This window comes from Myotis yumanensis, unplaced genomic scaffold (assembly GCF_028538775.1).
Source record: "Myotis yumanensis isolate MYYU_CA2020_CCGP unplaced genomic scaffold, mMyoYum1.0.hap1 SCAF_20, whole genome shotgun sequence".
Taxonomy (NCBI): Eukaryota; Metazoa; Chordata; class Mammalia; order Chiroptera; family Vespertilionidae; genus Myotis; species Myotis yumanensis.
Window position 1 is genome coordinate 9,409,255 of NW_027223771.1, and position 19,609 is coordinate 9,428,863.

General features: G+C 56.0%; 1 protein-coding gene across 3 annotated transcripts in view; it reads left to right on the forward strand.

Annotated features, from left to right (window-relative positions):
- GABRG3 (gamma-aminobutyric acid type A receptor subunit gamma3) overlaps positions 1–19,609 on the forward strand; it is a 43,740-nt gene that overhangs the window by 10,779 nt on the left and 13,352 nt on the right. For all 3 annotated transcript variants that reach the window (XM_070400428.1, XM_070400429.1, XM_070400430.1), the window contains exons 3-4: positions 13,784–14,004; positions 15,910–15,992. In XM_070400428.1, the coding sequence (XP_070256529.1) occupies positions 13,784–14,004; positions 15,910–15,992 (304 nt within the window). The remainder of the gene's footprint in view (positions 1–13,783; positions 14,005–15,909; positions 15,993–19,609) is intronic.

Here is a 19,609-nt window from a genome sequence, read left to right on the forward strand (position 1 = left end):
AAGAGGGCTAATAAATTTTAAAAATCTCTCTCTCAAGGCATGGGATCAGCGCGTCTGAAATATTTTAATTCATTGCACCTATTCGTGCTGAAACGGATTGTCTTCCGTTCCGCCAGAGGGAGGCTGTTGAAATGCTCTCCTAACTCCTGTGGGTAGAGGACGTGGGTGTGTATATGCACAGCCCGTGGGCACGCACACCTGGGTGGCGAAGGCCTGAGGTGGGTGGGGTGGGAGCTGGGTGGAGGGGGGACCCAGGGGGATATCTGTCATCAACAGTAAAGAGAAATAAATAAAATAGTCTTCCCCCGGCCGGTGTGGCTCAGTGGCTGAGCGTCGACCCGTGAACTAAGAGGCCACGGTTTGATTCCCGGTCAGGGGCACAGGCCCGGGTTGCGGGCTCGATCCCCAGTGTGGGGCGTGCAGGAGGCGGCCGAGGGATGGTTCTCTCTCACTGATGTTTCTCTCTCTTTCCATCTCCCTTTCTCTCTAAAAAAAACCGTCATGAATATGGGGTTCTAACTGGGAGTCGTACGGGGAGACCTCCGTGTGGGTCGTAGGCACTCATTTCCTTTCCAATCATCAACTCCTGGTGTTGTTGATGTTCTTCATTGCTTTTCCCTTCTCTGTTCCATCTATCTCTGCTCTGACCCTTTTTGCTTCCTCCTGCAAACGTCGGAATGCGTTTGTTTTTATTTCTCAGGTTCCTTGGAGTGTAAAGTTAGGGTGTTGATTAGAAACCGTGTTTCAACATAAGCATTCTCGGCTCCGCATTTCCCCCGAGTCCCGCGTTCACTGTATTATGGGAGTTTTTGTTGGTGAGGTTTCACTTTTCATGAGCCTCAAGGTACTTTCAAATTCCCCTTGCGATTTCTGTTTTGACCCATGGGTTGTCTAAGAGTGTGCTGTTCAGTTTCTACATAATTGAGACGTTGTCAGTTTTCCTTCTACATATATATATATGTATATTATTGATGTCAGAGAGAAAAGGAGGGGGAGAGAGAGAAACATCAATGCGGAGAGAGACTCATGGATCGGCTGCCTCCTGCACGTCCCCACCTGGGGATGGAGCCCGCAACCCGGGCACGTGCCCCGACCGGGAATCGAACCGTGACCTCCTGGCTCATAGGCCGAGCTCATGATCACGGAGCCACGCAGGCCGGGCAGTTTTCCTTCTATTTTTTATTCCTAGTTTCATTCCGATTGTCGAGGTTTCTTCCCCCCAAACGGCATCAAGAACAAAAAAAGTGAATGTGGCCATGCTGTCACCTTAGCATAAAATCAGGCTTTCTGGTGGAAAATGCTGCCTTTTTTTTTTTTTTTTGACGTGCCTGTGGAGAAATAGAGATGTGTGTGTGTGTGTGTGTGTGTGTGTAAATAATGGATGTGTTATTTCTGCGTGTGTGTCCTGAATGAATGCCGAGGTCCTCCGCTGCTGAGCACCATTTATTATTCATGCCCACCGCTGCCACGGGGTGCCGAGCCCTCGGTTGCGGAGTCACGGGGGTGCCGACCCAGGGCCAGGCCCGCGGGCTGTGAAGGGCTCGCCTCTCAGCTCCAGGCTGTGAAGGGGCCCCTCCCCACACCTTCCACCTTGGAACAGGCTCCTAAATGAAACGCCCTGGTGTCGACAGGAGGCGAGCGGCTCTGCCTCCAACGCCGCAATTTGCTCTCCGCCTCACGAAATGCAACCCCTCCGCGAGGGCTTCTGACGGACGCGGAGGACAATGGCGCTTTTGCTTCGTGAGGCCAGTTTGTGGTGAGTTATTTGAATCTTTCACTGGCGACGCCGGCACCGCGCACAGTGCCCGCTGCACGTGGCCGGGCTGCTGCTCACGTGAGCGTGGTCGTCGGGGCCCTTAAATACCTGGGTCCATCCGATGGCGCACGTCGGCCAGACTTTACCTTCCCGCCAGATCCACGGCCCTCAGCCACTTCGGAAGTTCTCACAAAATCTCACAGAGTTTATATTTTTAATACATTTTTATTGATGTCAGAGAGGAAGGGAAAGAGAGAGAGAGAGAGAGAGAGAGAGAGAGAGAGAAACATCAGTGAGGGGAGAGAATCAGGGATCGGCTGCCTCCCGCACGCCCCCCACTGGGGATCGAGCCCGCAACCCGGGCCTGTGCCCTGATCCGGAATCAAACCCTGACCTCCTGCTTCATAGGTCAGTGCTCCACCACTGAGCCACGCCGGCCGGGCCCGATATTTTAAACGACTGGAGCTCCTTGCATGTTAAGCATTTGTTGGCAGAAATCGAGATTTCTTTATTCATGAGCCAGAGAAAGTAGCATGCGCCACCATCGTTCCCGCTGCGTGAGGGCCTCCCTGTCATTAAATCATTTGCTATTTGCCCCCCCCTGCACCCCCCCTCCCCCGAGGACAAGCCAGTGTGACACCCAGAGCTTGTGCACGCGGCTGACGGAACCCTCACAGCTCGTTCATGTTCCCCCCGAGGGACCTGCTCATGGAGAGATGGGCCTGCGATGTTAGCTTATCGTCGGCACCGATGAATGAAGAGACGCAGGTCGCAAACCACGGAGCCCCCGTTACAGTAACGAAAAGAGGTGTCGCTTAACAGCGCGTAGAAGAGACGCAGTGGAATTCTGGGAACACCGAGTTGATCCCAAAGCAGGGACGGAGGAGAGATGGAAGAATCAGAGGGGAAATGGCACGACGGGCGACAGACGGGAAGACGCCCGCCGTCCCACCGAATGTAAACGGGCCAGATGCCGCAAACAGCAAGGCAGTGTCTGTGCTCCCGAGGATGGTGAGGTCGGGCCGTGGAATCCTGCAGGGACGGCGACGGCGCAGATGCGTGCGAGGAACAGGACCTCGCTTCTCTCGGGCTCGCGTCTCCTGGCTCGCTGGCCCACATGGGTGTTTAAAATGGGAAAGCTGATGTAAATACGTCCCAATTATCGTCGTATTATTTACTCGTCCTCCAAATAGATCTGCAATCGCTCAGCTCGAGCGTTTTCTCAAAAGGAAAAGATGTAATTGCTACTTTCAAGTCTCTGTCTCTTCCAGATTGGGCTTTTAGCTCCGGCTCCACAGGGACTCAGACTGTCCCTCGGGGAGGGGGACGGAAAGCGGGGAGCTGGGGAGTCTGGATGGGGGCGGCGGGAAGGGAAGGGAAGGGAAGGGCAGAGAGGACCAGCGTCTGGGAATGTCAGTTGTGGGAGATACCGCTTGGCAGTGGGCTTGGCGTCGGAGCCCGATCATCAAACGCTTTTCCTAAAAATACAGTCCAGCTGGGCCGGGGTTGCTCAGTGGTTGAACGTCGACCAGGAGGTCACAGGTTCGATTCCCGTCAGGGGCACAGGCCCGGGTTGCGGGCTCGATCCCCAGTCGGGGGCTTGCAGGGGGCAGCCGATCCAAGATTCTCTCTCCTCATGGATGTTTCTATCTCCCTCTCCCTTCCTCTCTGAAATCCATAAGCACATATTTAAATAAATAAATAAAGTGGACCAGCATCTGCGAGCTCCCGGGTCGACTTGCCAGGGCTTGGCGTGGTTCTCGTGGCATCTTACCTGCCGGCTTCGTCGCGGAAGGTTCTGGGTGGGACCCTCGACCCTCGACCCTCGTTGTGGGTGTAGAGGAATGGTGTGCGCAGTTAGGGTCCCGTTAGCAGTTCCCCAGGGAGTCCCTGCCTTCCAGCGGCACCGGGACGATGACCACAGGCCAGTGCCCATCTGCGGCTGCGCCTCGGATACCAGTTCCAGGCCACCTGGACGCAGGATGGTGTGGCTGTAGGAGGGGAGGGAGGGGCGGGAGGAGGAGGAAGGAGGAGGGGGACAGGGAGGGAGCCTAGGCCCGAGATTCTGAACAGCATTCCTTGCTCCAAAGGCTCTAAGACTTGACCTTTTTTGCTTGTTTCTAATCCTCCCCCCAGGATCTTTTTCTGTTGGTTTTTTTAGGGAGAGTGGAAGGGAGGGGGAGAGACAGAGAGAGACACACACACGATGTGAGAGACCCCGGATCCAGCCTGCAACCGAGATGTGTGCCCTTGACCAGGATCGAACCCAGGACCCTTCAGCCTGCAGGCGGGCGCCCTATCCGCTGAGCACACTGGCCAGGGCTAAGACTTGATCTTCTATCCGTAGCTCATCATGAAAATGCCTGTGTGAGCCCCGGCCAGTGTCTCTGAGTGGTTAGAGCGTCAGCCCGCACACCAGCGGGTTGCAGGTTGGGTCCCGGACAAGGGCACCGCCCTGAGTGGTGGTTCATCCCCTGCCCCTGGCCCGGTAGCGTGTGGGCAAGGCGGCTCGTCGATGTGCCTCTCTCACATCGGTGTCTCTCTCTCTGTCTCTCTCCTTCCCTCTCTCCTTCTCTCTCTTTCTCTCTCTCTCCTGCCCTTTATGGAGTTTCATTCTAAACTCTTCGATGCTTACACACCCCCCGCCCTGTGAGGGAGTGTGGTGTCCCCCTCTCTGTTCTCGGGGTCTCCGCCAGGCTTTGTAAAGGGGACCCCCTTGGAGCCCGCTCGGTGCCTGTCGGGGGACCTGTGTGCCCAGCTCTCCCCCAGGCCCTGGAGTCCTTCACGTGGCAGAGCTGTGCCCACTGGGTGGGGAATGGCACTGAGCCAGCACCCTGCACCGCACACAGGCCTGGGCACCGCACGCAGGCCCGGGCACCGCACGCAGGCCCGGGCACCCTCCCGGAACCTTCCAGCCTCCCTCCCGCGCCAGGAAGGGAGCGGTGTTCCGAGAAAGCAGTCGGGACCTCGGCCTCGCCTTCCCTGATGGTGCGTGCCCACCCCTCCCTCCGGGCCCCTCGCCTGTCCTGCCCCAGGGCCCCCTCAGGACCGGTCTCCGTCCCTCACCGTGCCCCCCGCCCTCTGTGCTGAGAATAATTCCTTGGTTGCTTTCAGCGTTTCTAGCTCACCCCCGGCTGCGGGTGACAATGAGCGGAAGGGGCCATTGTCCCTTCCCCAGCCTCCCACGGTGCCCGCCTTCAGAGGGGCCGGGGCCTCGCACGCAGACGGCCCCAGGGAGGCCCAGGCACAAAGGCGGGAGCACAAAGCTGCATCGGGGACACCTGCTCCGGCCAGTGGAAGCAGGTGACGCTGGGAAAAATAGCAGGAAAGCGGAAAACACATTCTGAAGCTCAGAGCCGAGGGCTCAGAGACATGAAGCCTGTTCCTTTTTTTAAAAAAATACATTTTTATTGAGGTCAGAGAGGAAGGGAGGGGAGAGAGAGAGGATCATCCATGATGAGAGGGACTCGTGGATCGGCTGCCCCCTGCACGCCCCGCACTGGGGATCGAGCCGCCACCGGGAATTGGACAGTGACCTCCCGGTTCACGCGTCGTCGCTCAGCCACCGAGCCACGGGGCCGGGCCGGGCTGTGGCGTGTTTCATGCGTGATGTGACGAGCACGTGCCCGGGAACCCGAGAGATGGAGCTCTGATCTGCGTGCAGGCGGCTGGCCCCGGGTACCACCCCCGTCTCTGCAGGGGAGGCGCCCATCCACTGCCCGGCGAGGCCCTGAGGCTGCCGCGGACAAGAGGTCTGCGTGGGGTCGAGGGGCCCCGCGGGACACGCCGCGCAGCCCGGCCGCGCTGCTGGGAGTCAGAGCGGATGCACGGGGTCAGCGGTCTAACGCACGAGACGGGCACTTGACCCAGATGAGCCGCCGCTGGCTCGGGCAGCTGATGGGCAGCCGGCGCTTTCCGGACACCTGCCGCGTCGCCCCTCGCTCACCCGCGTGGGCGTGGGGTGACGTCAAGCTAAATGGAGCACAAACAAGGAGACTGACTTCCGCCTCCCGACTTCGTTTTGCTTTTCAAGGAGGAATGGCCGATTCCTCTTCGGGAGAAGGGCCTTAGGCGGCCCTCGGCCTCCTTTCCACCCTCGGTTCCTGTCCGCGGAAGATCGTTCTGCGGGTGACAGTTTTTGTTTTTTAATAGAAAGTTGTTTTTTATGGTGTGTGGTTTTTCTAAAATATGTCTTTATTGATTTCAGAGAGGAAGGGAGAGAGAGAGAGAGAGAGAGAGAGAGAGAGAGAAACATCAGTGATGAGAGAGAACCGTGGACCGGCTGCCTCCTGCACGCCCCACACTGGGGATGGAGCCCACAACCCGGGCACGTGCCCTGAGCGGGACTCGAACCCTGACCTCCCGGTTCCTAGGTCGCTGCTCGACCACGGAGCCACCCGGCCGGGCCCTCATGATTCATTTTTGCTTTTCAAGGAAGAACGACAGATTATTCCTCTTGGAGAGAAGAGCCTCAGGTGGCCCGTGGTTTCCTTTCGAGCCTCGACTCCTGCTTCGCGGAAGCTCGTTCTGCGGTTGACGGTTTTTCTCTCCGCGTCATTTTCCTGCCCATAAAGCGCCGGAAACGATCAGCCAGAATTTTAAACGGATGGCAGGCGGCTTCGCTTGCTTCTAATACGAATCTGTCATGTTGTCACGTTTCTGATGGATAAGATATTTTTTAAAAAAGTTATCTCCCTCTTCCAGGAGCTGGGAGGACTGGAAAGGATAAATCCAGAGACAGGAGTGTGGGACGGACGGACGGATCTCAGGAGGAAGGGGGAGTGCGGGGGGGGGGGGGGGGGCGCGGGGTTCACTGGGAACTTGTATGTACGTGTGAATAGCCCAGGGACCCAGGCAATAGTGTGGGGAAGGCCTGGGAGGGGCGGGGCGAGGGGAGGGGGTCAATGGCGAAAAAAGGGGGGCATCATAATACGTTTAACAATAAAGATAAATTTAAAAAGACAAAGCAAAACATTAGGCCCAGCCGGCGTGGCTCGGTCGTCGAGCGTCGACCTATGAACTAAAAGGTCCCGGGTTCGATTCCCGGTCAGAGCACAGGCCCGGGTTGTGGGCTCGATGCCCAGTGGGGGTCGTGCAGGAGGCGGCCGATCCACAATTCTCTCTCATCGTGGATGTTTCTCTCTCTCTCCCCCTCTTCCTTCCTCTCTCTAAAATCAATAAAAACATATTTTTTAAAAAAACAATAGGAAACAAAATGAAGGCAGAGTGACTCAGTGGATGCTAATTTTTTGGGTTCAAAGTGTCCAGAAAATGAATCTTTTATAAAAAAGTGATGTTATTTTCGAGGTGGCCTCTCGGAGCCATGTGGGGGGGCACAGGGAGCCCCATTGCGGGCTCACAGACTGTGGGGTGGAGGTGGGGGGCACCCACACGCCGTTGACGGACGATTCATTTCCAGCTGCCCCGGCGGGTGACCTTTGGCCTCCTGTCCTCTAGGGTGTCTGCGTGGCCGTGCGTCACGTCTCCCGGGTGTTGGGTAAAGGCTCCACGACGGACGGTGGGTCCTCTGGGTTCTCTGCGCCGTGCGGTGTGGGGTCAGCGCGCGCCCTGACCGGCTTGTCCGGTGGCAGATGCAGGCGCGGACGAGGCTGACCCCCGTCTTCCTTGCCAAGCGTGCTGTGCCCTCCGGGCTGCATGACGGCCCCCACGCAGGTCACAGGACTGCAGGCCATTCAGTCCAGGGCAGCCGGCGCTTGGCATGATTCTCTCTCATCATGGCTGCTTCTCCCGCTCTCCCCCTCTCCCTTCCTCTCTGAGATCAGTAAAAATATATTTTAAAAAGAAGAGCAAATTCCTGGCTTTCTAAGGTGCTGTGTGCTGTTTTGAAACTCTTCCAAGATACTCTTTCTGCCCTTTGTTATCCTATATAACGAAAGGCTAATACGCGAATTAGGCCGAGCAGCGGAATGACCGTCCGGACGACCTTCCGGACGAAGCCGGGGCTGCGAGGGCCGAGCCCCTTGCACGAATTTCCTGCATCAGGCCTCTAGTTTATTTGTAAAAAAAAACTTTCGAGGCTGAGGCCAGAATCCGCACTGTCGTCCCAGGCAGGGTCCCACGTGGGGAACGGGTCAGAGAGGAATCCACTGCAGGGCAGTTTGAGGGCCGCGGGCTGAGTGTTCACCAGAGCTTCTGAGACGGAATTCAGCCAAAGAGCTGTGATCGTGACGCCCCTGATCCGGATCCCATCAGCTCTTTGCTTGGCCTTCAGGCTGCGGAAAGACCCAAAGCAAATTCTGCCGGGTCAGCGTGGCCCAGTGGTTCGGTGTCAGCCTACGAACCAGGAGTCATGGTCCGATTCCCGGTCACGGGCACAGGCCCGGGTTGCGGGCTGGATCCCCAGTGTGGGGTGTGCAGGAAGCAGCCGATCCATGACTCTCTCTCATCATGGGTGTCTCTCTCTCTCTCTCTCCCTTCCTCTCTGCAATTAATAAAAAAATATATTTTTTTTAAAAGCAAAGCAAATTGTTACTTTTCCAAGGTGCCTTGGGATTTGGGGAGCACTGGGATGCCACATGGGGCCATAGTTCGGGGCCTGGCGTCTCGTGCAACCAGCCTTCTAGGGATTAGAGGTGACCAGTGACTGATGTCGTTTGTCAGAAAGACAGGGTGCTGCTCCCCACCTGAGAGGAGCCTGGAGAGAGAGCCCTCTGTTTTATGGCTGCATAGTATTCCGTGGTGTAAATGCACCACAGCTTTTAAGATATGTGTATGTATTTTATTGATTTTACAGGGAGGAAGGGCGAGGGATAGAGAGTCAGAAACATCAATGAGAGAAACATCGATCAGCTGCCTGCACTGGGGACCAAGCCCACAACCGAGGTACATGCCCTTGACCAGACTCGAACCCGGGACCCTCAGTCACAGGCCGACGCTCTCTGCACCGAGCCACACGGGCCAGGGCGGCGTCCCATGGCTCTTTTATCCGCTTCTCTGCTGAGGGGCCCTGGGGCTGGTTCCAGGTCTGAGCTGTTGTGAACTGCGCCGCTACGAACACAGGGGTGCACCCCTTCTTTCTGGTGGGGTTTCGGGGTTTCTTAGGACATATTCCTGGAAGTGGGCTCCCTGGGTTCCACGTTTAATTTCTCGAGGGAACGCCTTTTGGAGAATAAAGGGAGCGGTTGGTCAAGGTTGCTCGGCTACCACCTTCCCCGCTCTCCTGCCGCGGAAGCTGTGAACGGAGATTGTGTGGTCATTTCCTCGTTAATTAATTCACTCGCGGGACGGGGTGCACCTTTTATGGGTTGCTTGGTAGACGGAGTCGGTCTGCCTTACATCGACTCCTTCCCCAGTGGTGTCGAGGAGAGAGCGATCTAATTACCTAAACGTTGCAAAACAGATTAAAAAAAACCTTTTTTTTCTGCTGCGACAGAGATTCTTCCCACTTGCTCCTCGGACGTAAATAATAGATGGGAACAGCGTGAGGACGGCGCTCGCGTGCTTACCCGAGGTTCGTAAGGGTTTCTCCTGCAAAAATCCAATTTTTCTCTCTGCAAATGAGAGAGCCGGGCGCCTAATCCATCGTCCTGGGCCCCTGGGGACTCCGGTGCAACTGCGTTTTTTAATACGTGCGAATTATCTGTAAGAAGCGAACACCATCCTCGGTTTCCCGGGGGACGCCGGAGCCCCGGCTGCTCTGTGAGAACCGCCGTGCTGTGTCCCGATGGACAAACCCCCGTGCGTCGCGGGAGACGCTGCGTGTCCTTCAGTCTGGCCTCGAACTGGAGAGGCGTCCACCGGCCCGGAATGCACGTGGACACAACGCCGTCCAGTAATGGTCAGTCTGATTTATACTGAGTTCGAGTGACCTGTTACAGGATTCCAGGGCAGGAGGAAGGGGGAAACTGAGGCAGGAACATCAGGACGAGGCCCAACGGTGTGATGTGAGTCGACTGCATATAACAGCGCTGTCTCCCCCGGCCAAGGGCACTGGGAGAGCAAAGAGTTAGAGACCAACCACCTTAAGGAGAGAATGCAGGGAGGGAGGGGGGAGATGGAGGGGAGGGGAGGGGAGGGCACTTTTACTCCCGAAGCAGAGAAGCCAGCATCTCGGGCTCGGCAAGATGTATAGGTTTGCTTGCTTTGCTTTCTCAACGAAGGTGCACGCTTTAATCGCTTTAATAAATTCGCTTTCCACAGCGCAGTGCCGGTCTCTCGTATACATTCATTCATTCGAGAAGACGCGGATCCAGGTGGGGAGCCTCTCCCACTAGCTCAGGGGGCTGCCCTGTCCGGGAACACCGCCCTGGTGTCGGTGGGAGGCGCCGTAACAAACCCCTTCCCTTCGCCCTCTGGCCGAGACGCAGGGAGGTGAGTGTGGTCTGAGCAGCTGTGTCCGCCCATCGGGTCCTGAAACCGGACAGGCGAGGGTCCCGCCCAGCCGGTCACTCCGTGAGCCCACTCAGCAGAGACAGGGTTGAATCCTGTATGAGCGTCGATGCCAGTAATGCCAGCAGCCGGTGCGGTGTGGCTGGCGTGGTTCGGCAGTTAGAGCGTCCGCCTGCGCACCGCAGGGTCTCGGGTTCGACTCCTGAAGGGCACCTAGCTGGGTTGCAGGTTCGATCCCTGGCCCCCAGTCAGGGCGTGTGCAGGAGGCAGCTGATCGATGTTTCTCTCTCATCGATGTTTCCAACTCTCTATCCCTCTCCCTTCCTCTCTGTAAAAAATCAATAAAATATATTTTTAAAAAAATACTCTGAGCATGGTCCAGAAGCACTTGAGTTCCTTTCAGGCGAACTGAGAAGCAAACCCGTGTGTGTTCGGGGCAGAGCGGGAAGCGTGGCCTCCCTTCGTCCCACGGCGCACGTGGGCCTACGCGCTCCTGGGACGGCCGTCCCCGGGGGACCAGCCTGTGCTCTCGTTTGTGTTGTCCTCCTTCATGCCTGATGACTTTGGCTGTGGATTAGACCACGTGTGTGTGTGTGTGTGTGTGTGTGAGAGAGAGAGAGAGAGAGAGAGAGAGAGGGAGAGAGGTGCATGGTGCCTCCAGGTAGCTGGCACCCCCAAGGCTGAGGCCTGTGCCCCCCGGGATCAGAGCAGGTGCCCGACCCTAATTATCTCCTCGATCATGATCGAGCCTGTCACCTGGAATCGGGACTGCGTCCTGGTGTGCAGAGATGGGAGAGGAGCGGGGATGGGAGAGCAGGCCTGCAGGCCGTTACTATAGCGACCAGGATGCAGACTCCTCTGTCACAGCCGCAAACAGAAGTGCTTTCAGACCAGGGACAAAGGGAAGGTAAAGCAGGACTGTTTCCATAGCAACGGGCAGACCATCTCCCGCTATGGGTAGATGACGCCGCGCCCCCCCCCCCATTATAATGTTGATATCCGTTCATTATTTTACTTATTTAAGTATAATTTTATTGATTTCAGAGAGCGGAAGGGGGAGGGGGAGAGAGACAGAAACATCAAGGATGAGAGAGGATCATCCGCCGGCTGCCTCCTGCGCGCCCCCTGCTGGAGATGGAGCCCGCAACCTGGGCATGTGCCCTCGACTGGGACTGGACCCGGGACCCCTCGGTCCTCAAGCCGACGCGCTATCCACTGAGCTTTACAAGCCAGGGCCGGCCCATAACTTTAAGGAGTAGAAATACAGAAACCTCCTGAACTGAGGGCTTGGAGCGTGAGACACAGAAACACAGTCAGACCTCAGTTCTCGGACGTCTCCCATCGCCAGCAGTTAGGTTCTCGGCCAAGTTGCTCGTGGAAAGAAATCTCTCCGTTTTTTTTTTTAACAAAACTTCAGTTCTCGACCTGACACCCCTTCCAGGCTGAGGCACCGCCTGGCACAGAGCCCCTCTCGGGTCCCAAGCAGAGGAGAGGGTGGGAGCGAGGTCACCGCGGAGCCTTGGGGTGTCCCCAGCTCAGGCCGGGGGTCACGGCTGCGCAGAATGAGACCCCGCACGCGCGGAGGGAAGTCTGCCTGGGGTTGCAATGCTGCACAGCAGAGAGCTGACAAGCAGGAGAGCGGTGTACCCCAGGGGTTCCCCGAGTGGGGCAGTCTGATGTTTAAGGGGGGCCATTCGAGAACGTGTCATTCGCAGTGACTGTTTTGCATTTCTTAGGGCTCTAGGGGCCGCGTAGACAGTCTGTGCACATATATATGGTGACGTGTTTATGCCTCTCGGTGCTCTGTTAGATGTTTGGAACTTTACTGGCTGTTCTTGCATCTCCCTTCACATTATTATTATTATTTTTTAACAATTCCCAGTGAGTCCTTCCTCAGTCCGTCCACTGTCCCTTCGTCCTTTTGTTTTTCTCTCTCGTGGACGCCATGTTCTTTGGCAGCTTGTTTAGACCGAGTTCGTGGCCTCTGAGGCTTCCTCCACGGGAAGGGGAGCTCATTTTGTGAGTGAGAAGAATTCTGTGTCACGGGGGGCGGGTGGGGGTGTGGGGGATCAGGCTGTTGGAGGTGCTCGGGGGGCGTGGCCGGAACGGGCGGGAAGCACAGGTGTCGCTGAGGTAGCCACGGGCGTGGTCTGCTGGGGGGAGATGGGGGAGCGGAGGCCGGTCAGGGTGTTCACGCTCGGTGGGCGAGGACGCGTGCCCTCCCTCACGCCCCCGTTTATTCAGCCGCTACCGCCACGCACCTTCCCGCACTTTCCCTCCACTGTAGACGTGGGAGCTGTGACCCCCCGAGTGTGCAGGTTTGACCAGGCCCCCCTCTTGGGGAGCCCGGGAACCCCAGTGCTTTCCCCCCCCCGGCCTGTAGGCAGCTCCCACATCAGCCCTCCGTCCGGGCTTCTTCCTGTTTCCTTCCCCGCGTCTCCCATTCGCTCACATCCGAGTCCGAGGGGAAATCCCACTTACGGGATGGAAGCTTCTGGAATCCAGAAGAACCACATTCTGGGGGGAGGGGCAGCTTCCTTTCCATTTTTTTTTGTTGTGCATCCTCACCCGAGGCAGTTCTTTCCATTGATTTTTTAGAGAAGAGTGAGAGGGAGGGAGAAATGGGGGGGGAGAGGGAGAGAGGAACATCGATGTGTGAGAGACGCACCCATCGGTCGCCTCCCGCAAGCACTCCCGACTGGGGATTGGACCTGCAGCCCAGGCTGTGCCTCGGCCGGGACCCTTCGGTGCGAAGGCCGTTGTTCCGACCACGGAGCCACCCGGCCGGGCACCTTCTTCATTCGCTGGCGCTGTGTTCCTGGAGCGGAAGCCCATATGCTCCTCCCCCTGCCCCCCCTCCCCGGGCCGAGGACAGGAGCGTGCGGGATAGAGCCCCACACTTCTGGCTGGAGGTCCAACAAAGAGAACTTGAAAGATTTTTAAAAAGTGCCGGGTAGGCTGCCGAAAGGACGGTGGTCAAGAAAATGGCCCCTAACACGTTCCTGTAGCCCCAGCCAGTTCGGCCGGGGCTCATGCAGGAGGCAGCCAATCGATGTTTCTCTCTGCCTTTTCCCTCTCTCTTCTACTCTAAGAAATCGATGGAAAAATATCTTTGGGTGAGGATTAACCAAAAAAAAAAAGAAAAGAAAGAAAAGGACCCCATAAAAAAATGATTCTAGCCCCAACCGGTGTGGCTCAGTGGAAAGAGCATCGGCCTGGGGACTAAAGGGTCCCGGGTTCGATTCCAGTCAAGGGCATGTACCTGGGTTGCGGGCACATCCCCAGTGGGGAGTGTGCAGGAGGCAGCTGATCGATGTTTCTCTCTCATCGATGTTTCTAACTCTCTATCCCTCTCCCTTCCTCTCTATAAAAAATCAATAAAATATATTTTTAAAAGATGATTCTATGGTCCAGCTGGTGTGGCCCAATGGTTGAGCGTTGACCTATGAACCAGGAGGTCACGGTTATGTTACCGGTCAGGGCACAGGCCCAGGTTGCGGGTTTGATCCCCAGCAGGAGACGTGCGGGAGGCAGCCGATCAGGGATTCACTCTCATTGTGGATGTTTCTCTCTCCCTCTCCCTTCCTCTCTGAAATCAAGAAAAAAAAATATATATATATGTAATTTTTTAAAAAGAGGAAACCCACTAACGGAGCCCCGCCCCTCGCTCTGTTGCAGGAGTACCAGATCGACATATTCTTTGCGCAGACCTGGACCGACAGCCGCCTCCGCTTCAATAGCACCATGAAGATCCTGACCCTCAACAGCAACATGGTGGGGCTCATCTGGATCCCCGACACCATCTTCCGCAACTCCAAGACGGCCGAGGCCCACTGGATCACCACCCCCAACCAGCTGCTGCGCATCTGGAACGACGGCAAGATCCTCTACACGCTGAGGCGAGACGCCGGGAGGGGGCCCTGGCGGCGGGGGCCCCGGGGCCCCGACGGAGGGCCCGTAGGGATGGGAACTCTCTCTCTCCGCTCCGTGGGGTCTCCCCTCACATTATCCACGCCGAGGGCGCGATGCCTGGGAAGTCCGCCCGCCCGCCCGCCCGGGTGCCGCGGGTGTGAAGATAAAGGCCCAGAGCGGGGCTCAGTGGCTGAGCGTCGGCCTAGGAACCAGGAGGTCACGGTTCGATCCCCGGTCGGGGCACATGGTCGGGTTGCGGGCTCGATCCCCAGGGTGGGGCGTGCGGGAGGCAGCCGGTCCATGACTCTCTCTCATCATGGATGTTTCTCCCTCCCTCTTCCTTCCTCCCTGAAATCAACAGAAAAATATATTTTAATAAAACATCATCCTTAAAAAAATAAAAGAAAAGAAAGGCTCGCACATTGTAGGCCATGAATGAAGCGCGTTCTTCATCAGAATGCGTTTCTGCTGGAAGTGGGCCGTGGAAATGAGCGTTAATCTATTTGACCCGCGGGTCCACTTAGCCGGGAACGGGAAGATGTCTTGGCGCACTAATTAACACGTGTAATTAGAGCAAATTAACAAACTCGAGACCACAAGGCTGGGGTGGGGGTGGGGGTGAAGCAGCCGGAGGGCGTTCCCCGACGCATCCCTCCTGGAAACCTGGCTGCCCCGCCACGCGAGCTCCCGCGGGGGGCAGGGCGGGCCTCCCAGAAACCTGGTTGCGGGGGAGAGAAGCCGGCTTCAGAGAAGTCTGGTCGGATGCACGCTGCGGCCTGCCCCAGCCATGCCCGCACCTGAGCCAGCCTTCCTGCTCCCCGGGCATGAGGAGGGGACGGGACCTGCCCTCCCTGAACCCCAGGCCTCACCCTGCTCTCCCAGACGCCCCCCCCACACCTTTGCTGCACCTGCTGCCTCTCTCTCTCTCTCTCTCTCTCTCTTTCTCTCTCTCTCTCTTTTTGGTCAATGCTCACCAAGGATATTTCTCCCAAAGATATTTTCCCATTGTTTTTTAAAGGGAGTAAAAGGGAAGGGGGGGGGGGGAGAGAGAGAGAGAGAGAGAGAGAGAGAGAGAGAGAGAGAGAGAAACATCGATGTGAGAGAGACACATCGGTTAGTTGCCTCCTGCACCGAAGCTCATGCCTGTGACCGGGAATCAAACTCGTGACCCCCTGACCAGCTCTCTAACCACCCAGCCAGGGCTCTTTGTTTTATTTCTTTGGTTAAATAGGTTTTTATTGATTCCAGAGTGAGGAAGGGAGAGAGCGAAACGTCAGTGATGAGAGAGAATCATGGATCGGCTGCCTCCTGCACGTCCCCTACTGGGGATCGAGCCCGCAATCCAGGCACGTGCCCTGATCAGAAATTGAACTGTAACCTCCTGGTTCATAGGTGGACGCCCAACCACTGAGCCACAGGGTCCGGGCAATAAAAACATTTTTTTAAAAAAGCCATACAAAATGACACTACACCGGCCTCTCCGGTGTGGCTCAGTAGATAGAGCGTCGGCCTGCAGACTGAAGGGTCCCGGGTTCGATTCCAGTCAAGGGCACAGGCCCGGGTTGCAGGCTCGATCCCCAGTAGGGGGCGTGCAGGAGGCAGCCGATCCATGATTCTCTCTCATCATGGATGTCTCTCTCTCTCCCTCTCCCTTCCTCTCTGAAATCAATAAAAAATATATATATATTCTTAAAAAGCAATACAAAATGACACCCCCCCAGAACAACCCCATGATGCCACTGAATGGATGGTGCCACCACCAGGAGCGAGTCACAGGTGCTGCCTGCCCCTCCCTTGCCCTCCGGCCCCGCGCCGTCCCCCCCACCACACACACTGTGACTTTGCTGGGTTCTGGCTGGCTGACCTTGACCGTGACCTTGGCTCCCCCACAGGCTCACCATCAATGCCGAGTGCCAGCTGCAGCTGCACCACTTCCCCATGGACGAGCACTCCTGCCCGCTGATCTTCTCCAGCTGTGAGTACCTGCCCGTCTGAGCGTCTGGCGACGCTCATGTGATGCGTTACAGCGTCACCGTGCAGCCAGACAGAGCAGACGACAGTCTGGTTTTGGCCACTGGGGTGTCTTCGCCCCAGACTTCATTCCATTGGACCCCCCGTCGCAAAATAGGTGCTTGGGCGCAGCCGTGTGCAACGTAACCGTTCCTCAGAGTAGTGACGGGTTTGGACGTGGGTGGGCAGCTTTGTTCTGTTTTGTTTTGACCAAACACCCTAATGCCGATGGGCTGTTTTGCATATTATTTGGGATTACACACAACTCATGTCCTCTCCGGCCGCCGCGGCCCGGCCCCTATGCGTGGTCACCGATCCGGAGGCTGTCCCAGAACCTGGTCCTGTGGGTGTTCTGGGGAGGGTTCCGAGGTAGACACGGCGGACTGAACCCCTGGCCTTCGCACCCGGCTGGCTTGGCCTGTGGACTAAAGGGTCCCGGGTTCGAGTCCCGGTCAGGGCACATGCCCGGGTTATGGGCTCCATCCCCAGTGTGGGGCGTGCAGAAGGCAGCCGATCCATGATTCTCTCTGTGATGTTTCTCTCTCTCCCCCTCCCTTCCTCTCTGAAATCAATTAAAAAAATATATTTAAAAAATCGAAAAGAAAAGGTTTCTTGGCCAAAAAATAATAATTTAAAAAAAAAAATCGTTGGCCTTTGGTGGCTGGTTCAACCTCCAGCCCCTCTCCCCTCTCCGGAGGTCACGGGGATGGAACTCAAGTCCCGACCTTCCCCTCGGCCTGGTTCCCTTGGCAACCAGCCCCCATCCCTGCTCTCTTTCCCAAAGCTCCCTCCTTCGCGTAACAAAAGGCTTTGATGCCTGGCCCTGGTCACAACCCAGGGTTTTCAGGGCTCTGCGCCAGAAAAGGGACAAAGGCCAAATATATGGTTTTAATTATATATCATTAGCCTCCGGGCGGGAGCGAGCAGAGCTGGTAATTACCAGAGGGCAGTGTGGCTCCATTGTGCTGGGCCAGGAAGCCCGGGGCGCGTGGGGGTCCGGCGTGGACAGGGATGTGTCTGTCTCGGCTGGTGTCTCTGGTCAGCTGCCTTCTCCTCGGGCCCCGCCTCTCAGGTCTGCGCTGGGAGAGAACTGGTGACGGACCCTGGACCCTGCGAGGGGGCTGTCTCCCGCCCACGGGGAAGGGTCCTACTCAACAATGAAAGACAAATCTGGCCCAGCCGGCGTGGTTCCGTGGCTGAGCGTTGACCTAGGAACCCGGAGGTCACCCCTCCATTCCCGGTCAGAGCACAGGCCCGGGTTGCGGGCTTGATCCCCAGTGGGGGGCGTGCAGGAGGCGGCCGGTCCATGATTCTCTCTCATCATGGATGTTTCTCTCTCTCAATCCCTCTCCCTTCCTCTCTGAAATCAATAAAAGTATTTTTTTAAAAAAGAAAGTATGCTAGACGCGGAATTTTGTAGTTGTACCGTAAATAATATTTCAGGTTCGACTTCTGGGAACAATTAATTGGAAAACAAAATGTTCTTTGCTCGGGAGCTGGGAGTTTTGTGGGGAGCGGCCAGAGCTGACCTCCTAGCAGTTCTGTCTGTGATTCTCACTCTCCTGGTGAGACGCTCGGACATAAATCCCATCTCCCACTGGGCTTCCCCATTCAGCTCTTCGTTCCTCTGAAATGCAGCTTTTAGCCCGGCCGGTGTGGCTCAGTGGTTGAGCTTCGACCTATGAACCAGGAGGTCAGGGTTTGATTCCCAATCAGGACACATTCCCTGGATTTCAGACTCGATCCCCAGTGTGGAGCGTGCAGGAGGCAGCCGGTCCATGACTCTCTCTCTTCATGGATGTTTCTATCTCTCTCTTTCTCTCTCTTTCTCTCTGAAATCAATAAAAAAAATATTAAAACAAAAAAAAAACCATGCCGGGGTAAAATGTATATTTCTTCTTTTATTTAATATATTTTATTGAATTTTTACAGAGAGGAAGGGGGAGGGATAGAGAGTTAGAAACATCGATGAGAGAGAAACATCAATCAGCTGCCTCCTGCACACACCCTAACTGGGGATGTGCCCGCAACCAAGGTCCATGCCCTTGACCGGAATCGAACCCGGGACCCTTGAGTCCGCAGGCCGACGCTCTGTCCACTTAGCCACACTGGTCAGGGCTCTTATTCTTTTTTTTTTTAACACGAGGAATTGTCCCTCTAACTCTTTCATTTCATTTTATTTTAATTATTATTATTTTTTATTGATTTCAGAGAGGAAGGAAGCGAGGGAGGGAGAGAGAGAAACATGAATGATGAGAGAGAATCATGGATCGGCTGCCACCTGTACGCCCCCTACTGGAGATCAAGCCCACAACCCGGAATCCAGCCCGGGACCCTTAGGTCTTCAGGCTGACGCGCTATCCACCGAGCCCAACCAGCTAAGGCCGCCCAGGCATGGTTTTGTATCGTGCGTCGGGTCCTTGGGAAGTATTGGTTTGCAGACTTAGGCTGATCACCCAGATGTTTCCCAGTAACACTGAGGCAATGCTGGTAGATGTTTTCACCCACCTCGCTCGAACAGTATGCCGAGAATTCGGAGATGATTAAGCTCATGAGGGTGACACACGCTTTCTAAAATGTTGATTTCCATCTGAAATAGCAAATGTTAGTCTTGGCCACAGATACACGCTGTCAGTAATTTCCTAGGAGTGACAGATCTCATTCACTTCCAAGAAAATGCCTACCCAACACCCAAGTATGAAAATCACCGTCATTTGCCAGTTATTCGTAAAAATGCTATTTTCCTGAGAAAAGTTTTGCCCTTCAGCACCCTGGATGCAAGGCTGATTGTGGAGGGAGATTTTTAGATTCTTTCTAAATCCTCTCTGGGAGCCGCTCTGTTGCAGGGACTTTCTCCCCAGCTCTAGGAAATGCTGTTCCCCGAAAATCAAGGTCAGTGGAAATGGGAGAGGGAGTGCGGAGAGAAGGGGGGTGGGAGCAAAGCCACAGCCGATCCTCAGGGGCCACAGAAGCGGCACGCCCTCGGGGTGCCCGGCTGAGCTGCAGGTTTGCCTCGAGATCGAGCTTCTTATCTCGTGACCCCTGCAGGGTTCCCCGAGGTCCAGACGGGAAACCAGTGTGCGATGAACGGCACACTGGCGACCATCTAAAGAATCCGAGCCCTGGCCGGTGGTGATCAGTGGTTAGTGTCGGCCCGCGCATCAAAGGGTCGTGGGTTCGATTCCGATCAAAGGCAAGTTACCTGGGTTGCAGGTTCGATCCCCGGCCCTTGTTGAGGCGCGTGCAGGAGGCAACCCATCGATGTGTCTGTCACATCAGTGCTTTTCTCTCTCTCTCTCTCTCCTCCCTCCATCCTTGGCACTCTCTCTAAAAAGCAATGGAGCCTGGCCTGGTAGCTCAGGTGGTTAGAATTATCGTCCCCGATACCCCAAGGTGGTGGGTTCGATCCCTGGTCAAGGCCCATGCAAGGACCAACTGAGGAATGCATAAGTGGGTAGAACAACAAATAGACGTCTGTCAGTCCCTCTAAAAAATCAATAAAATTAAAAAAGCAACGGAAAAAAATATCCTCGGGTAAGGATTGACTAAAAAAAAAAGAATGAGGGAAAAAGAAAAGTGCTG